Source organism: Hydra vulgaris, chromosome 08 (assembly GCF_038396675.1).
Source record: "Hydra vulgaris chromosome 08, alternate assembly HydraT2T_AEP".
Lineage (NCBI taxonomy): Eukaryota > Metazoa > Cnidaria > Hydrozoa > Anthoathecata > Hydridae > Hydra > Hydra vulgaris.
This window is the reverse complement of record NC_088927.1, coordinates 69,077,566-69,094,131: the sequence shown is the minus strand read 5'-3', so window position 1 is coordinate 69,094,131 and position 16,566 is coordinate 69,077,566. Positions and strand designations below refer to the sequence as shown.

Below are 16,566 nucleotides of genomic sequence, written 5' to 3'. Positions count from 1 at the left end.
ACTTTAGTATACTCTGTTTAGTATACTTTCTTGTGGTATACCGCAATAAAATTTATTAATAGATATTATGAATTTTTTTTATCTACTGCAGCAATTAAAAAATTGATAAGTATTGCTCATATTGTTTTAAAATGCCAATAAGAAATTTTTTTTTTTTTTAAACCTCTTTGATTCCAACAAGGCTGCAAGCAACCACTACTAGAGTTGGAAGTTACTGGAAGAAAAAAGATGAAGATTGTAGAGCAAGATAACAGTTGACAGACAATTTAATAGATTGCAAATTATATTAATCAGGAAAGCAAGATGAAGGAAGCGAATTCCAGAAAACTGATGTTTGAGGAAAAAAACTAAAGGAATAAGAAATTTGGAGCACTTAGGAACAGCCATAGAAAAAGGATGAGGCTTAATTGAACGACAAGTAACATGAGAATAAATTTTATAAGATGGTACAAGAGACACTAGCTCTTTAGAGCAGTGCCCACTATAGTATTTGTAGAAAAAATAAAGATGAGCAACATTATGATGATGTGATAATGGTTGGAGGTTGGCTGCAAGAGCAGGTCCAACTATGTATGCAATGCATTTTTGCACCTTGTCTAAAAGAGAAAGGGCTTCATTACAAGATCCGCCCCAGATATGGCAACAGTACTTCATACAAGGCCGGATTTGAGATTTATGGAGATAGAGAATAGAATCCGAAGTAAGAAAGTGTCGAGCTCGATAAAGAGATGCAACCTTGGCAGATGCTAATTTTGCAACAGATTTGATATATGGTTTCCAAGAAAGATCGGAAGTAAGAGTTAATTCTAGAAGATGAGGAGTAGATGACTCATCGAGTATATCACCGTTCATAAATATAGGAAGATCTAAATAATTGCGAAAACGATTGGCTGAAAAAAATTGAGTTTGATCTGTATTAAAGTTCACCAGCCACTGTGAGCCCCATGCTGTAGCAGAAGTGAGATCCTTTTCAAGCTCAAACGCCCCCTCCAAGCAATCACAGAGAGTTGGTTTCTTATCACGACAAGAATAAATGGTATTATCAGCGAACAATGCCACCTTAGATGCCTTGTTCGTCAAGGTTCGTGTAGCCTCGTCTGTAGTGACCTTCTTGGCTTTGGGGAGTTGATTCCACTAATTAGCAAACTAATTAGTAGAATCAAGAGATGATATTGATGAAAAGTTCTTAGCAAACATTCAGCTTCGTATTTAGATGAGGTTGCAAAATCTGAACCATACAAAAGAGGTGGAATAACAGATTTTACCTTATTAATGATACTGTTAAAGGTTCTCCAGAAGACATAAGAGTCTAACTTTTGTGATAAAATACGACATTTCGTGAATGAGAATAGCGGGCTTTGGCATTGGACAAACCTTTTTTACAATGGTTCCTAGCAGTAATAAGAAGATGTCTGTTTTCTGGAAAATTGTCTTCCTGATAGATGCGGAAGTAACAGTTTCAATTGGAAATTACAGCAACACAATGGAGAAGAGTGAGTCTTGATGTGAAATCATCAAGAGGGAATAAAAGATTCAATGCCAGCCTGAATCCACAAAGTTATGTAAGAAGCACATTTATCAGCAGGAAAACGAAAGATTTTTACCCAAGGGCCATCACGAAGAAAATCGTGGAAAGAGTCCCAGTCAGCTTTAAGGTAGTTGTAAGAGATACAATAAAGGGGATTCAGATGATGAAGAAGAATGAGATAATAGTTTTGGCAAGATCAAACCGCGATCAGAAGTACCTAAGAGTGAATGTAGAGAAACTAAGCACTGACAAGGATCAGAAACAAGACATAAGTCAAGTAGAGAAGGTAAGTGATTCATGTTGTCTGGAAAGTGAGTTGGAAAGTTGGCTATTTGAGTTAGAGATTGAGAAAGGCAAAAGTTAAGGGCCTTAACGCCAGCAGAGTCACTGACACTAGACCCAAGCCATTCAGTGTGATGAGCATTAAAGTCACCAACAACAACAATATTGGCTGATGGATAAAGAGAGAGGGCTTGATCAATTTGATCAGAAATAACATTGAAAAGAGTGCAGACTTGAAATAAAGGAGAGCAATATAGAACAAAGAGAAAGGTGATAGAGTGAAGTAATGCTAAATGAAAGTGCATAAAAGTATAGCCTGTGAATTTAAACCTAGTTCTCCAACAAATGGGTGAATTCTTACAAATGTAAATGCCCAGGCCTAGCGTGTGACTATTGGAGTCTTTATAAATCAAAGGAAGATAACCATCAACACTAAGATCACAAGAGGAGACAGCTGAATTCAAATTAGTCTCACATAGAGCAAGTAGGTCTGGTGAACTTTCAGGGTTGGCATTAAAAAACCCACCCAAAAAAACCCGGGTTTTTTGGGTTTTTTTAAAATAATATTTTATTTAAAGGATTCTCTTTGCTTGGTTTTTTTCTGTGATTTATTTATTTCAGAAAACATTTAAACATAATTATGACTAATTAAAAGGTAATTATTATTAAAAAGAGCATATGGATATGATCAGAATATAGTATTTAATAAGAATCAAAATTTTTAAAAGACATGATTTTTTTGAAATATTTCTGAAAAAATAGTTTTAGTATTTTTTACAATATACTTTCAGTGATCTCAGTGGCTTTCATCAACCATATCAAAGTCAGGCCTGTGTTCTATCTTACAAATTATTCAAGAAACTTTTATTCAAACAGAATTATTATTTGTGGAGCATTAAGTATATTTAGCTTGCATATTTCGATGCAATGTGTATTTTTCAGAAAAAAATCTTTATAAGAATGCCATTCAGAAGTGGAAGGAAGAAAGGATGGGAGTGGAAGGAGGTCAGTGAGATAGAAGGGGACAAAAATAGTGTTTAGTGTGACCATTTTTCAGAGAAGATTAGTGGAAAAATTGAAAGAGTTTGTATTCATTTTGAGAAGTGTAAAGAGAGAAAGAAGGACACTGATAAACAAGAACCAAGACCTAGAAGCTCAATGAGCAATATTAGCCTCTTTTCAAATGAGTCAGATACTTCAATTTCCGAAGGATCTATTATGTCCAGCTCCACACCAGCAAAAAGGTTTAAAAGTAGTAACTTAAATAACTTTGTTGTTAGAACATCAAATGATCAGAAAGATGCCATAGACAAGCAAGTTGCCGGGGTTTTTTTCAGCTCTAACATGTCTTTTAATTCAGTGGAAAATTGTGAGTTTCAGAAACTTTGCTCTCTTCTTTGTCCTGGGTATGTCCCACCAAACTGAAAGAAACTGGGTGGAGATTTATTAAATGAAGTCTATGATGATCTGTCAGCTGGTATAAAGAACGAACTGGAAATCAAAGACACATTGGTAATTTGTCAAGATGGATGGTCTAGTATTCAGAATGACCCAATAATTGCTCACTCATTTTATGATGGAAAAAAGAGTTATCTGTACAACATAGTTGACTCAGGATCAGAAAAAAAACTGCAGAATACTGCTTCAAAATCATAAATGAACCTATAGTTAGCATAAAAAATGATTATGATAAGTTTGTATTTCCTGTCTGCACTGACAATGAAGCTAAGATGAAGAAAATGAAAGAGCTGATCAAACAAGAGTATCCTGATATGTTAACATATGGCTGTAATGCACACTATATGAATTTGCTACAGAAAGACATTTGCAATTCTTTTTCAACAATTCTAAAACAGGTTGTGGAAGTTCAGAAATATTTTAGAAATGTGCATATGGCCCATGGTTTGTTAAAGGAAAAAGGTGGATGTATGCCTCAGCTGCCAAATGAAACACGCTAGAACTCTCAAGTTGTCTTCATTGAGACATACCAGAAAAATTATAACTTCTACGTGGAGATCTATGGAGAGAAGATGGAAGATTTTCCAGCCAATATTGGAAGAATAAGTGAGAATATAGCCATCAAACGTGAGGCAAGTCATCTTTTTAGTCAAATGAAAAAATTGGGGATTGCCTTAGACAAGATGCAGAGTGATTCTTGTCATTTCTCTGACGCAGTTCATATCTGGTATTCATTGATAAAGGATGAAGAGCTATCCATATACTATGATGCAATAAAGAAGAGATTTCAAAATGCTGTACAACCCTTTCATATATTGGCCTATATAACTGACCATCGCTATGTAGATGATTACAAAAGCCTCATTAATAATGATAATGAAAACAGTGAAGAACAATGGTTTGAGGACAGGAACCCTGATTTCTTGGGTTTACTATACAAGTTTAACTTGAAGGACAGGGAGGTGCTCCCCAAGCAAATGTTCTCAGAATCACTGAAGGTCATCTCTCCATCAGAATGGTGGAACATCATGAAAGGAAAGGTTACTAGATCTCAAATCAGGGATAAAGAGGTTTCTGCCAATTTCTGCAGCTTTCTAGCTTCTCTACACTCCTGTCCTGCTAGCTCAGCCTCAATTGAGAGATAGTTTTCAACCTTTGGATTTGTCTGGTCGAAGATCAGGAATCGCCTTGGTGCAGATAAGGCAATGAAACTTGTGAAGATTTACAAATCATTTCACAATAGCTCAGCAGCTGATAGCAGTTCCTGTGATGATATCGAATCTGATCAATAAGTAGGTAAGTAGAAGGAAAAATCGTTTTTAACTTCAGTATAACCATCTAAATTCTGAAAAAAATTCTATTTCTATTATTTAAGTGTAATTTATATTTGTTTTAGTTTATTCTTGATGATCCCAGAGGAAGTGTTTAACTGGAAATCTGTCAAAAACATCTGAAAAACTGACAAGAATTGAAAATTATTGTAATAATCAAACAAAGTAAAATTATGTAAGGAGAATTTTATTTACAGTTCTTCAATTTATTAAATTTTCCTTGTAAAAGCTCTTTTCAATAAATAAATATAACTATTACTATGTGTTTTTAATTATTATTTTGAAAAAATTAAATGTTTAAAGATAGTTTGAATGCAAAATAGGTATTATGTCTTTCATTTTCTAAGCAAAAAAAGCTATTTTTAAAAAAACCCAGTGGGCTGGGTTTTTTTTAAAAAACCTGGGTTTTTTCCAACACTGTGAACTTTGCAAGAGATATATCTCAACAGAAGAAAAGTTACGTTGAAGACCACGAATATTAGTGAATGATAGGTATAGAGAAATTGGGGACGACAATGGTTTTTTATGTTTTATAGTTTTTGGTGCTTTATTAATTTTTAAATTTGTTAAAGAAATTGACTCAAAGCAAAGACGTTAAAGATCTTGACTCAAAGTATAGACAGTACGCAGTACACTATTTAATAGTCCAAGCCATTGCCTCATTACTATTAATAAACCCTAAGCCATAACAAAGGGGTCCAAATCTAGCCTCAACAATGCACACCAAAAGTACAAACAGGGACACCATCCATGCGCAACATGGACTGTTAATACTTTGATATTTTTTAGCTGTTGATGGAATCAGCCTCTCTGAGAGCTACCATAGAGTTCAGGGAACTGACTACCAGCCAATCTCAGAACCTAAAAGCTGAGTTTTAGAGCTGTACTCTCATTAGGAGATAATAGAATGAGTTGCCTGGTCATAAAAACAGAGACACAAGCAAAACCCATGCATTTATTCAAGAAGATCCAGCATTCAACATCCTAAACAGGTAACAATGTATTAAAAATACATCTGCACCAGCCTAATAGATCAAGAAGTGGTGCAAGGCTGGTCAACTGATAGATTCTGTTTACCCCTTAAGTTTTTGCCTAGGAGCCTCTCTGTAAGCGGGATGCATTTATCATCTGCTTAAGATGAGTATTTTTATCGAGACACCATCTTTAACCTTTACTCAACCAAGTGCCTCAAGGCAGGGGGTGTTTTAAGTCGGAGTTGGCTTCTCCTAGCCTTGGCCTATAAAAGCGTATCCTACAAGACAGCAGGACAAGATAAAATCTCATAAAGGTAATAGAGCCTGATTCTGTCTAATTTGTTTTTCAAAAAGAAGTTAAAAAAAGTAGGAAAAAAAAAAGTGTGGCATTAAATAGAATGCATAAGTACTTTTTAAAATTATTTAATTTAAAGAATTAAAACTCTCCTAATGGTATTTGAACTAAATGTAGAATGAAAGAAAAGCATTAGAAAGACTTGAAAAAGGAAATAAAAACATTATTTTGAGTAAATCGTATAATTTCTCAAAAGTTAAAGTACTCTTACCAGAAACTAATCATTTGGGGAGAGAGTTATTTGAAAAGTAATATAAGAGATAAATTAACAAAAGAAGTTTTTAATCAATTATTTTGATCTAACAGAAATAATTTTTGAAAAAGATTGGATCAGACAATTGGTTTATTGTAAAAATATTAAAGGAATTGAAATAAAGGAGAGAAAACTAAGCAAAAATATCACTATTTTGAAGCTAAATGACTTTAAATACTTTTGTGCTTTTGATATGAAATTAGCCAATATAGTTTTTTGGATTTGAAAGTGCAGCATAAACACAACCTTGCCATTGGTATAACATTAGCAAAGAAAATATGCAAGACTTATCCAGGTAAGGAAAGTATCTATTTATTAGCTAATGTTAACTAAGCCAACAGCAAAGAATAAAAAAAAAATTAAAGCTTTCAGCTACATCTTATATTATTTGCGGTAACCTTCCGCTGAATGATCTGCCTGATAACTTAAAAATTATTATTATGCCTGATAACGTAAAAATTATGAAGTTCCCGATCCAATTGGATCGGGAACTTCATCCACTTGGTGGAAATATAAACAGAATTTATGATAATCTTAAAAATACTTGCAATCTTTATGCCACTTTATCCGCAAACCAGTAAAACTAAATTTTAGGTTTTCAAAGGCCTAAGCTGCATGGTGGTCAATTTTAAGGTAGAGAATGTTCAAAACAGCTATAAAGTATTCATGTGTTAAAAAAATTAATAAAATCTTTCTAACTGGAAAAAGATGAAAATATCATTTCTATAGTTAATTCCTTTAAATGTTTTAAATCTGTTAAAGTTGCATGACTTGATTCTAGTTTGTTAACTGAATAAGAGTCAACCATTAACAAATATAAAGAGCCTTATATCAAACTTGGTCTAAGAGTGACTCCGAAAGTGCATGCTCTTATCAAGCATACATGTAAATTTCTTTTACTTATGTCAAATTCCAAATCAAATTGATTGAGTTTATAATCTAAACAGGCCTCTTACACTGTTCATTGTGATTTTAAACAGTTTCAGGAGCATGGATACAAAGTTTCTAGAAGCCTTTCAAACTATACTTAAAGCCTGCTTGAAGCCAATGTTACGCTTTACTCCCAACATTTTTATTTTAAAATAAACAGTTCTACTTTAAAATAAAATATGTTATCGCTTGGAAGCTATCATTGATTGTAAATGAAAATAAATATAAACATTAATTTGCGTAGTTTAAACCATTCTCTAATTGAAAAACAATTGAATATATTCCAAATGACTAATTTTAGGACTTTTTGTTGTTCAAGATATATAACCTCCAGATATATATTTTCACATTAATAAAAATAAAACGTTTAAAAAAAAATAACGATGACCAGAGTTTAGGAATAATATTAATAAGTATATATTATTTCCTATCACTGTAAATTTTCCTGATCGCTCCGATCACTGTAAATTTTTGTAAAACATTCTATCTGACACAATATTACCAAATTTATTGTTTGCACCATTTCTAGAAATTCTTATTTGATACCAGTATCAATATTGCCAGATTTAAATCTTGCATTATTTCTATCTTATCTATCTTAAACACCAAAAATCCTTGACCTGCTAAATTTTCCCCTTTTTTTTTCTTCTTGAAAGTCGTTGACAAGAAAATTTCAAAATTTAGACTAATTGTACAAAGTAGAAGTGGTTTCAAAAATGCCAACTGTTTCTAATGGACATTAGCGGAAATAAATTATTTCTGCTACGGTGTGATTAATTAAAAGTAAAGGGGACAAAATCTTTAAAATTTCAAAATTTTTTGAATTCTCAGTTTTGGTTTTGAATGTTTACCTTGTTTTGTCAAATGAAAAATGTTTAAAAATTAAAAATTCTTATTTTATCATGATTCAAACAGTCTAAATTTAATTATTAATTATTTAGTTTGTGTTAAAAATTTGTTTTAAATTTGAACCATGTTTTGTCCATTACCACATTTTCCTAGAGAGGTCAGTAGTGAAGGATAAATTAAGAAAAATAACTTAAAGAACTCAGTAAAAGTCATTTATGGAATTTGACATGGAATGACAGGAATTTCAACAGTATTATGATAATTATTAGAATTATGCAACAAAATTGATTAAGGAAAAGACAACTGAAAAAAAACAAAACAAGTTAAGCTAAATACTGCTGATTATAAACTCTGAGCAAAACACAAAAGTTAATAAAATTGTTTGATATTTTATAAAATAGACTAGACTTGAAGAGTTATAAAATGTACACATTTATTAAATTGGTGTAAAAATGTAAACATTAATTAAACTGGTGTAAACAGAAAAAAAAAAGAAAAAAACTAAAATAAATTTTTTTTTATGATAATAGTTTCGCTTGCTCATCCTGCATAAGAAAAAAGTGCAGACTTAGGACAGAAGTGCTATATCTGCACTTTACTCTTTGTTTATGACGATCAACAGAGAAGGTTTCATGCATATACTTGCATAGCTACGGCTAAAGTGGGCATCAGGTCAAACACTTGCAGGTTAAAAAGTTAGAATTTTAAGTGAAGGACTCAGTATTGAGTGGATGCAGGAAGATAAGTTCTTACGAGCAGAGTTGTGAATGAAAATACTGAAAATAATCAATCATCAATAGCACTAACAATTTCATCTCTAAAAGATGCTCATTATGGCTTCACAAGCTATTGGAAACATAAATACGAAAGTGTCATGAAAGCTTACCAAACAATATCTGGTAAATCATTTGAAGAAATACCTAAAATGTTGCTTGAAACCAAAGTAACACTTAAAGTGAACAAGGAAAATGTTAAAGTTACCCAGGTTCAGCTTACTTCCAGAATGCTTGTGTTGCCATAACATTTAAGAATTTCCTTGCAGAAAAACATTATGCCCTATTAAAACAGGTTTAAAAACAATTATGATCAAACCACTTTGTGAAGGAGAAACCAAAAAATGCCATCAGTTTGAATCAGTTTTTTTGTTATAGTTTGTATAGATCTTATTTTAATATGGTTCGATTGTTAAATTTTTTTTCAAGTTTGTTAATGTTTATTTATAATTCTCAAAAGAAATCAATGAAGTTTATGATATAGTTTTTCAAAACGCTAAGCGAAGCACCACAAAATGCTATACAATATAAAATGAGATTTTAAGAAAATTGGATTTATTATGCGCACGCATCTTTTAGCACTGTTTTTAGAGTCTTGAAGCAACGTTTCTGATAACATTCTGCAAACTTATTTTTGGAAGGGCTCAAAAAATTTAAAATTGTTTAAAAATTTTTTTTAATGGCTATTAGACTTTCTTTAACGTCTTTTTAATTTAAAATGTTTTCTAAGGATAATAGATATTTTTTTCTTTATGACTTAACATTAGATTAGACTTTACATTTTTACTCAGATGATACTTATAATAGATTAAGATTCTGGTTTTATGTTGTTTAATTTAAAACCAAACCTTCTAAGGTCCAGCTGGATTCTGAGGACCCTTTACCTGTAAGTATAAATTCATAACACATTACTTATGATTATTTATTGATTTATGTAATCATTTTGGCAATAAAATTTATATATGTATTTTTAAAGTTACTTACAAATTTTCTGGTATTTCCCAGGTTGAATCTTTCTTTGATCCTAGTTTTCTCCCTCCTTCACGAATGCCATATGGTGCTATATTTATATATAAATATATATATAATTAATTAAAGTATATTAAATATATATATATATATATATAAATATATATGTGTATATATATATATATATATATATATATATATATATATATATATATATATATATATATATATATATATATATATATATATATATACACATATATATTTATATATATATATATATATATATGTATATATATGTACATATATACATATATATATATATATATATATATATATATATATATATATATATATATATATATATATATATATATATATATATATATGTATACACATATATATACATATATATATGTGTATACATATATATATATGAAAATATATATATGTATATGTATACATATATATATATATGTATATGTATATATGTATATATGTATATATGTACATATATACATATATATATATATATATATATATATATATATATATATATATATATATATATATATATATATATATAAAATATATATATATAATATATATATATATATATATATATATATATATATATATATATATATATATATATATATATATATATATATATATATATATATATATATATGTATATATATATATATATATATATGTAGAGAGAGAGAGTTCAATAAAAACTTTTACATTCGCAATACATACATATTAATACGCTAAAATAATAAACTTATGGCAAACATAATATGTAGCAATGAATTAAATTTGATTAATATTAACTATTTAAAATCTTACACATTATACACACAACTTAAATTTTGATATAACTAAATCAATTAAAATTTTTTTTAGGTTAATTTAATTTAACTGTTAATTTAAATCTATAGTGGAATCATTTGTTTGGAACCTATAAATATTAAAAAAAACTTTTTTTATTTCATTTTGAGCTATTACTTAAATTGGATTATTTTACAGACAATGAGTTTTACATCATAACATAACCGTTTTAAGCAAATTAGCTTAGAAATACATACAGGGTGTACAATTAATTTCTGACCCCCTCCCCCCCCCCTAGTGTCCTTTTATAAATGAATGTAACTTAGTTGTTAGTTCATTTTTTCACAAAATCTTTAGAACAATGTTAATGAGTTATAGTGAGTTGTTTCACCATTTTTACCAAAATACTCCAAAATTCATCAGTGTCCTTATGACTATATATATTTACTCCAAAATTCTGGCCCAAAAAGTTTCAATAAATAAAGAGCATTCTTTTTGGGTGATGGAAGCCTATTCTTTTTGAACTCTTGTGACAAGTTGTTGGCAGTTTTGGGGCCTAGTATTTTTAAAAACACTGTTCTGAAGCCTTGCCCATAAAATCTCAAAACAATTAAGGTTTGGTGAACTCCCTGGCCAATCAGTCCAGATAATTTTGAACTCCTTATTGATGACATATATATATATATATATATATATATATATTATATATATATATATATATATATATATATATATATATATATATATATATATACAGTCTAAAATTAAGTAACATTATATATATATATATATATATATATATATATATATATATATATATAATGTTACTTAATTTTGTCCGTGATTGTATATATATACATATATATATATATATATATATATATATATATATATATATATATATATATATATATATATATATATATATATATATATATATATATATATATATATATATATAGTCACGGACAAAATTAAGTAACATTCTAGATAAAATTGACAATAAAAAAAAATTTATTTATGTCAGGATCTACATAACTGCAATAATTATGTTTTTTTTTTAATTTGACTCCAAAGAAAAACAAATATATTTTTAACTCATGGCAAAAAGTAACTCTATTTAATGAAGTTAGCTATCTTACATTTTTTTATCCAAAAATAAATGTGACAAAAGTAAGAAACATCTGAGTTTTTATTATGAAATGCTGTTTTTTCAATAACTATTTATTAAAATTGCAAGAATATCATGTCTGATTTTCATTTTAGTACTTTATTGCACCACCTTTTGCTTTTATGACTGATTCTAAGCTCATTGGCATGCTTTTTGGGGTCGTCCATAAAGTATGCACGCTTTTTTTTGTCCAGCTTCCCCCCCCCCCCCCCCCCGCCTGCATTTTGCAATATGCTTTCTTGAGTACCCTCCACCTCCCTAAAAGTACCTAAGCTTTTAACCTATTTATCTAACATTTTATGAAATTTTTTTAATTTAGTGTCTCCTTTCTTTTATAATCGACCCACTGCCCTCCCAGCTCATATACACCATGCAGATCCCCCTCTTCCCCTCGAGCATATGTACTTTATGGACAATCCTTTTACAAGCTTTGATGTGATGTCAGCACCAATTGAATTCCAAGTTTCACTAAGAAACTCATAAAATTCTTTTCTATCTGTTCGTTTTGAAGAAGGAATTTTAGATTTTAAAATTGCCCATAAATTTTCAATGGGGTTAAGGTCCTGGCTTTGTGGCGGCCATTTAAGGATGTTAACTTCACTTTTTTGAGGAACTGTTGTGCCACATTGCTGGTGTGTTTAGGGTTGTTGTCTAGTTGAAAAAAGAATTTGCGATCTAAATTTAATTCTTTAGCAGATTGACATAATTTTTTTAAAACAAATCAACTCACAATTATCCTGTCATTATACCTTTAACATTCACCAGTCTTCCAACACCATTTGAAACAAAGCATCCCCAAAACATAATTGAGACACCTCCAAGCTTGACAGTTTTTTTAAGATTTCTTTCTAAGAGTGTATCACAAGGTCTGCGCCAAACTCTTTGTCGTTTTTTAAAGCCAAATATTTGAAATTTACTCTCATCGGACCATAACACCGAGTTCCAAAATGCCTCACCCTTATTAACATGCAGTTTTGCAAACGCTAAACATTTTTTTTTTAAACCACTAATGAGGGGTTTACTTTTCTGAAGACGGTTTATTAAACCACTTGAATTAAGTCTTCTCTGTACAGTTGGACTGGAAACATTTAATTTAAGATTTTCAACAATCTGTCTTGAGGTTATTGTTGAATTTTATTTTGCTATCCATGCAATTAGCATATCAGTTCTTGTTGAAGACTTAGCTGGGCGACCACATCTTTTCTGATTTTCAACAGAACCAGTTCTTTCATATTTTATACACATATTTCTAACATCCCTTAATGATATTTGATATTTTTCAGCACATTGCTTGTAGGTTAGGCCTTTTTTTTCGATCAGAAATGACCTAAGATCTGATGTCCAATGAATAATTTTGATGATGAATCATTATTATCAAAATTATTCATTTTCTGCCGTGGAACTTCCCATATACATTCCCATGTATATGGGAAGTTCCACGGCAGAAAATGAATAAGTGGTTAAATTTTATTCTCCTTTATGTCAACTTTTAGCAAATGAATATTGATTTAAACACATGAAATGTGTCTAAATCAATATTCATTTGCTAAAATGAATATTGATTTAGACACATTTTATGTGTCTAAATGAATATTGATTTATTTAAAATATGCCTTTAGTACTAAAATTAAATATTAGTATTAAAATTAATCATTTTTATGCTTCTGAAAGTTACGGTTTTACTAATTGCTGCATGATGCGGTAGTGGTGTAGTGGTAGAGCGCTCGCTTCATAAGCGAGAGGTTCTGAGTTCAATTCCCACCACCTAGCTAACATGTTCAAATTGTTGTTGGTCAGATTTTATACTTTATAAAAAATATTTAAAGAAAAATATTTAAATACTTAAAGAAAATAATAAAAAAACTTTTGCAATTTTCATGCAACATAAGTTAACAAAAATGTGATAAAGTTTTGTTTTTTCTAAAATTTAGTTAAAAAACTAAAGTTTTTTAATAATATATGCGAAAAAGTATTAAATGTTACGCTTTTACATTTAAAGTTAAGAATAACAATGCTTAGTTAGAACATATTTTTATTCTAAATTTGTGTAGCGTACATGCATTTATTAAAGTTACTACATGCATTTACTAAAGTTCTGGCACTTTTTTGTTAATAAAATGAATTACGTCATTAAGTAAATTTTATTTTGTCGCATTGGACAAGGTTCTAACTGAAACTTTTTATATTAGGAGAATTTAGAAAAAATATCTTTGATTTTTTTTTAATGTTAATCAAAGTTATTTATATTATTGCTTTTTATAAATAAATAAAAATAAGAATTATATAAATATTTTTATTTAGACATTAAAAAAAAAAAATTTTATTTGTTGTTTTCCTAATATAAAAAAAATCAGTTAAAACTTTTTTTGTTTTTGTTTTAGTAAAACAAATTGTTTGTAAATGTGATTAAGAGGGGTTAATACCTGAAACCCTTCTCCCTCCTAAACTGTGATAGCGGTTTTTACGTCAAAAATATTTTATTAGATTTAAATACTTCGCAGCATTTTAAAAATTTAACCTAATGAAAATAAGGCAATACGCATTAACGTAATAATGTTTGATTTCAACTTACCACTTATAAACTGATCGATTTCTATTAGTTTTGGTGATGAGTGTCATGATTCTTTTGTTGAAGCTTGTTCTGTAAATGCTCTCACCCAGCTCGTAGCTGATCCTACTAGACTTAACAATCTGCTAGACCTCATTTCAACAAACAATATTAAATCAGTGCTAAATGTGGATACTACCGACCCATTTACCAGCACTTGTGACCACTGCACTATTCAATTTAATTGTATCTTGATGAATTCCAAAAGTCGTAAAAAATCAAGTATATGCAACTTCTTTAAAGCCGATTATAATTCGATTTAAAATGACTTACTTAATGTAAATTAGTTGATGTTGGCCAAACAAAACCAAGATGTTGAATCCTTCTGGCAATCTATTTGTGATGTCTTGAATTCCTCTATTTCTTCTAACATTCCAGTACTTTGTTCTAAAAAAAACCATGTTCAACCCCTTGCCATCTGCAAATTAGTGTCCAAAAAATGTATTTTGTATAGACATTATAAAAGATCACATGATATCTCCGTTCTTGCCAATTACAAGAGTTGTTCTCGTTTAAACGATGCTGCGATTATTAAAAATTGTATTGCTAGAGAAAAAAAAATAGTAGAAAAAGTAAACTTAATGCAATTTTACTCCTACGTCAAGTCCAAATCAACCTGTCTTAATTCTGTTTCACCTCTTGTAAATATCCGACGACCTTCTTTGTATTGATGATTTTGAAAAATTAACCCTTCTTAATAAATATTTTGCTTAAGTGTTTGTCTCTGACAACGGTAACACACCAGTGTTAGATCTTTCGCCTCATGATAATTCTCTGAATAATGTTCTTTTTTCCTTAAATTCTGTTGTATCTGCTCTTCAAAACCTTCCATTTAAGTCATCAAATTCACTCGACTGTTTTCCAGCAATATTTCTGAAATCACTTGCTACTACTATTGCCACCCTGCTTTCAATCCTTTTTGAATAACCTATGTTAACCAGTGTAATTCCAAAAATTTGGAAAACCGCTATTGTGTCCAATCTTCAAAAAAGGTAACCCCTCCTTACCTTCCAACTACAGAACTATTTCAATTACGTGTATAATTTGCAAAGTTATGGAGTCTATTATTGACAAAAGTTTAAAAACTTATCTTCTGCTTAATAACTTTATCTCTATCCATCAGTTTGGCTTCCTAAAAGGCAAATCTACATGTAGACAAATGTTAGCTTCTCTAAATGAATGGACAATAGCTGTTAACAAGCATAAGGTAGTTGATATTATCTATATTGATTTTGAAAAGGCTTTCAACTCTGTTTCACATCCCAAATTATTGCACAAATTAAAATCTTACGGCATTAGGCATGAACTTCTATACTGGATTACAAACTTTTTAACTGACAGTTCTCAATGTGTTTGCATTAGTAACTCTTACTCAAATTATGTCCCTGTTAAGAGTGGAATACCCCAAGGAACTGTATTGGCTCCCACTTTATTTTTAATATTTATTAACTATGTTATTTCCATTATTGAGGGTGACTGCGGAATAAAGCTGTTTGCAGATGACAGCAAATTATACCAAGCGAGAGATAAAAGCACAAGCATTATTGCAGACCTTGTAAATTCCTTAAAAAACTTTTCCAATTGGTCAACTTATTGGCAACTAAAAATAGCGTTCAATAAATGTTTTCACATATGTTCTGGAAAGTCTTCATTACTTGTTCCCTCATATTCATTTTTTCCAGATACCGTGATAAACACGCTTATCTGTATTGATGATATTGGTATTACTGTATCACAATTCTCCAAGCATTGTTCTCATATTGCCAAAAAAGCCTACTCTCGTCTTTACTTACTTTTCAAAACTTTTATCAGTAATGATCCTCATCTCCTAGTAAAGCCTACAAAGTTTATGTACAACCTATCTTAGAATTCAGCCCAGTGTGAGTCCTTATCTTCTAAAAGATATTCGTTGTATCAAAAAAGTCCAAAGATATTTCAGCAGAATTACCTGTAAAAGATGACATATTACTTATTCAGATTATTCATCGAGAGTAATTCTTCTAGGTCTCGATTCTCTTGAATACCGTGGAGTCAAATTTGATCTTTTTATGGTATACAAAATTGTACACAATCTTGTCGATTTACCTCCATGCAATTTTTTTACCTTTTCCAACTGTCACTACAGTACTAGATGTCACACCGAAAAGTTTATACCACGCAATTTATGTACAAATGATTCTTGTAGATTCTTCTTCAGCGAAAAAACTGTAAAATTATGGGATTCCTTACCAGCTCACATTGTTGATTCTCC

The 16,566-nt window shown here is 30.0% G+C and overlaps 1 protein-coding gene across 3 annotated transcripts in view; it reads right to left on the bottom strand.

The window, feature by feature from the left end:
* Positions 1-16,566, bottom strand: part of LOC101237027 (tRNA (guanine(10)-N2)-methyltransferase homolog) — a 75,545-nt gene that overhangs the window by 11,640 nt on the left and 47,339 nt on the right. For all 3 annotated transcript variants that reach the window (XM_065804261.1, XM_065804259.1, XM_065804260.1), the window contains exon 12: positions 9,718-9,793. In XM_065804261.1, the coding sequence (XP_065660333.1) occupies positions 9,718-9,793 (76 nt within the window). The remainder of the gene's footprint in view (positions 1-9,717; positions 9,794-16,566) is intronic.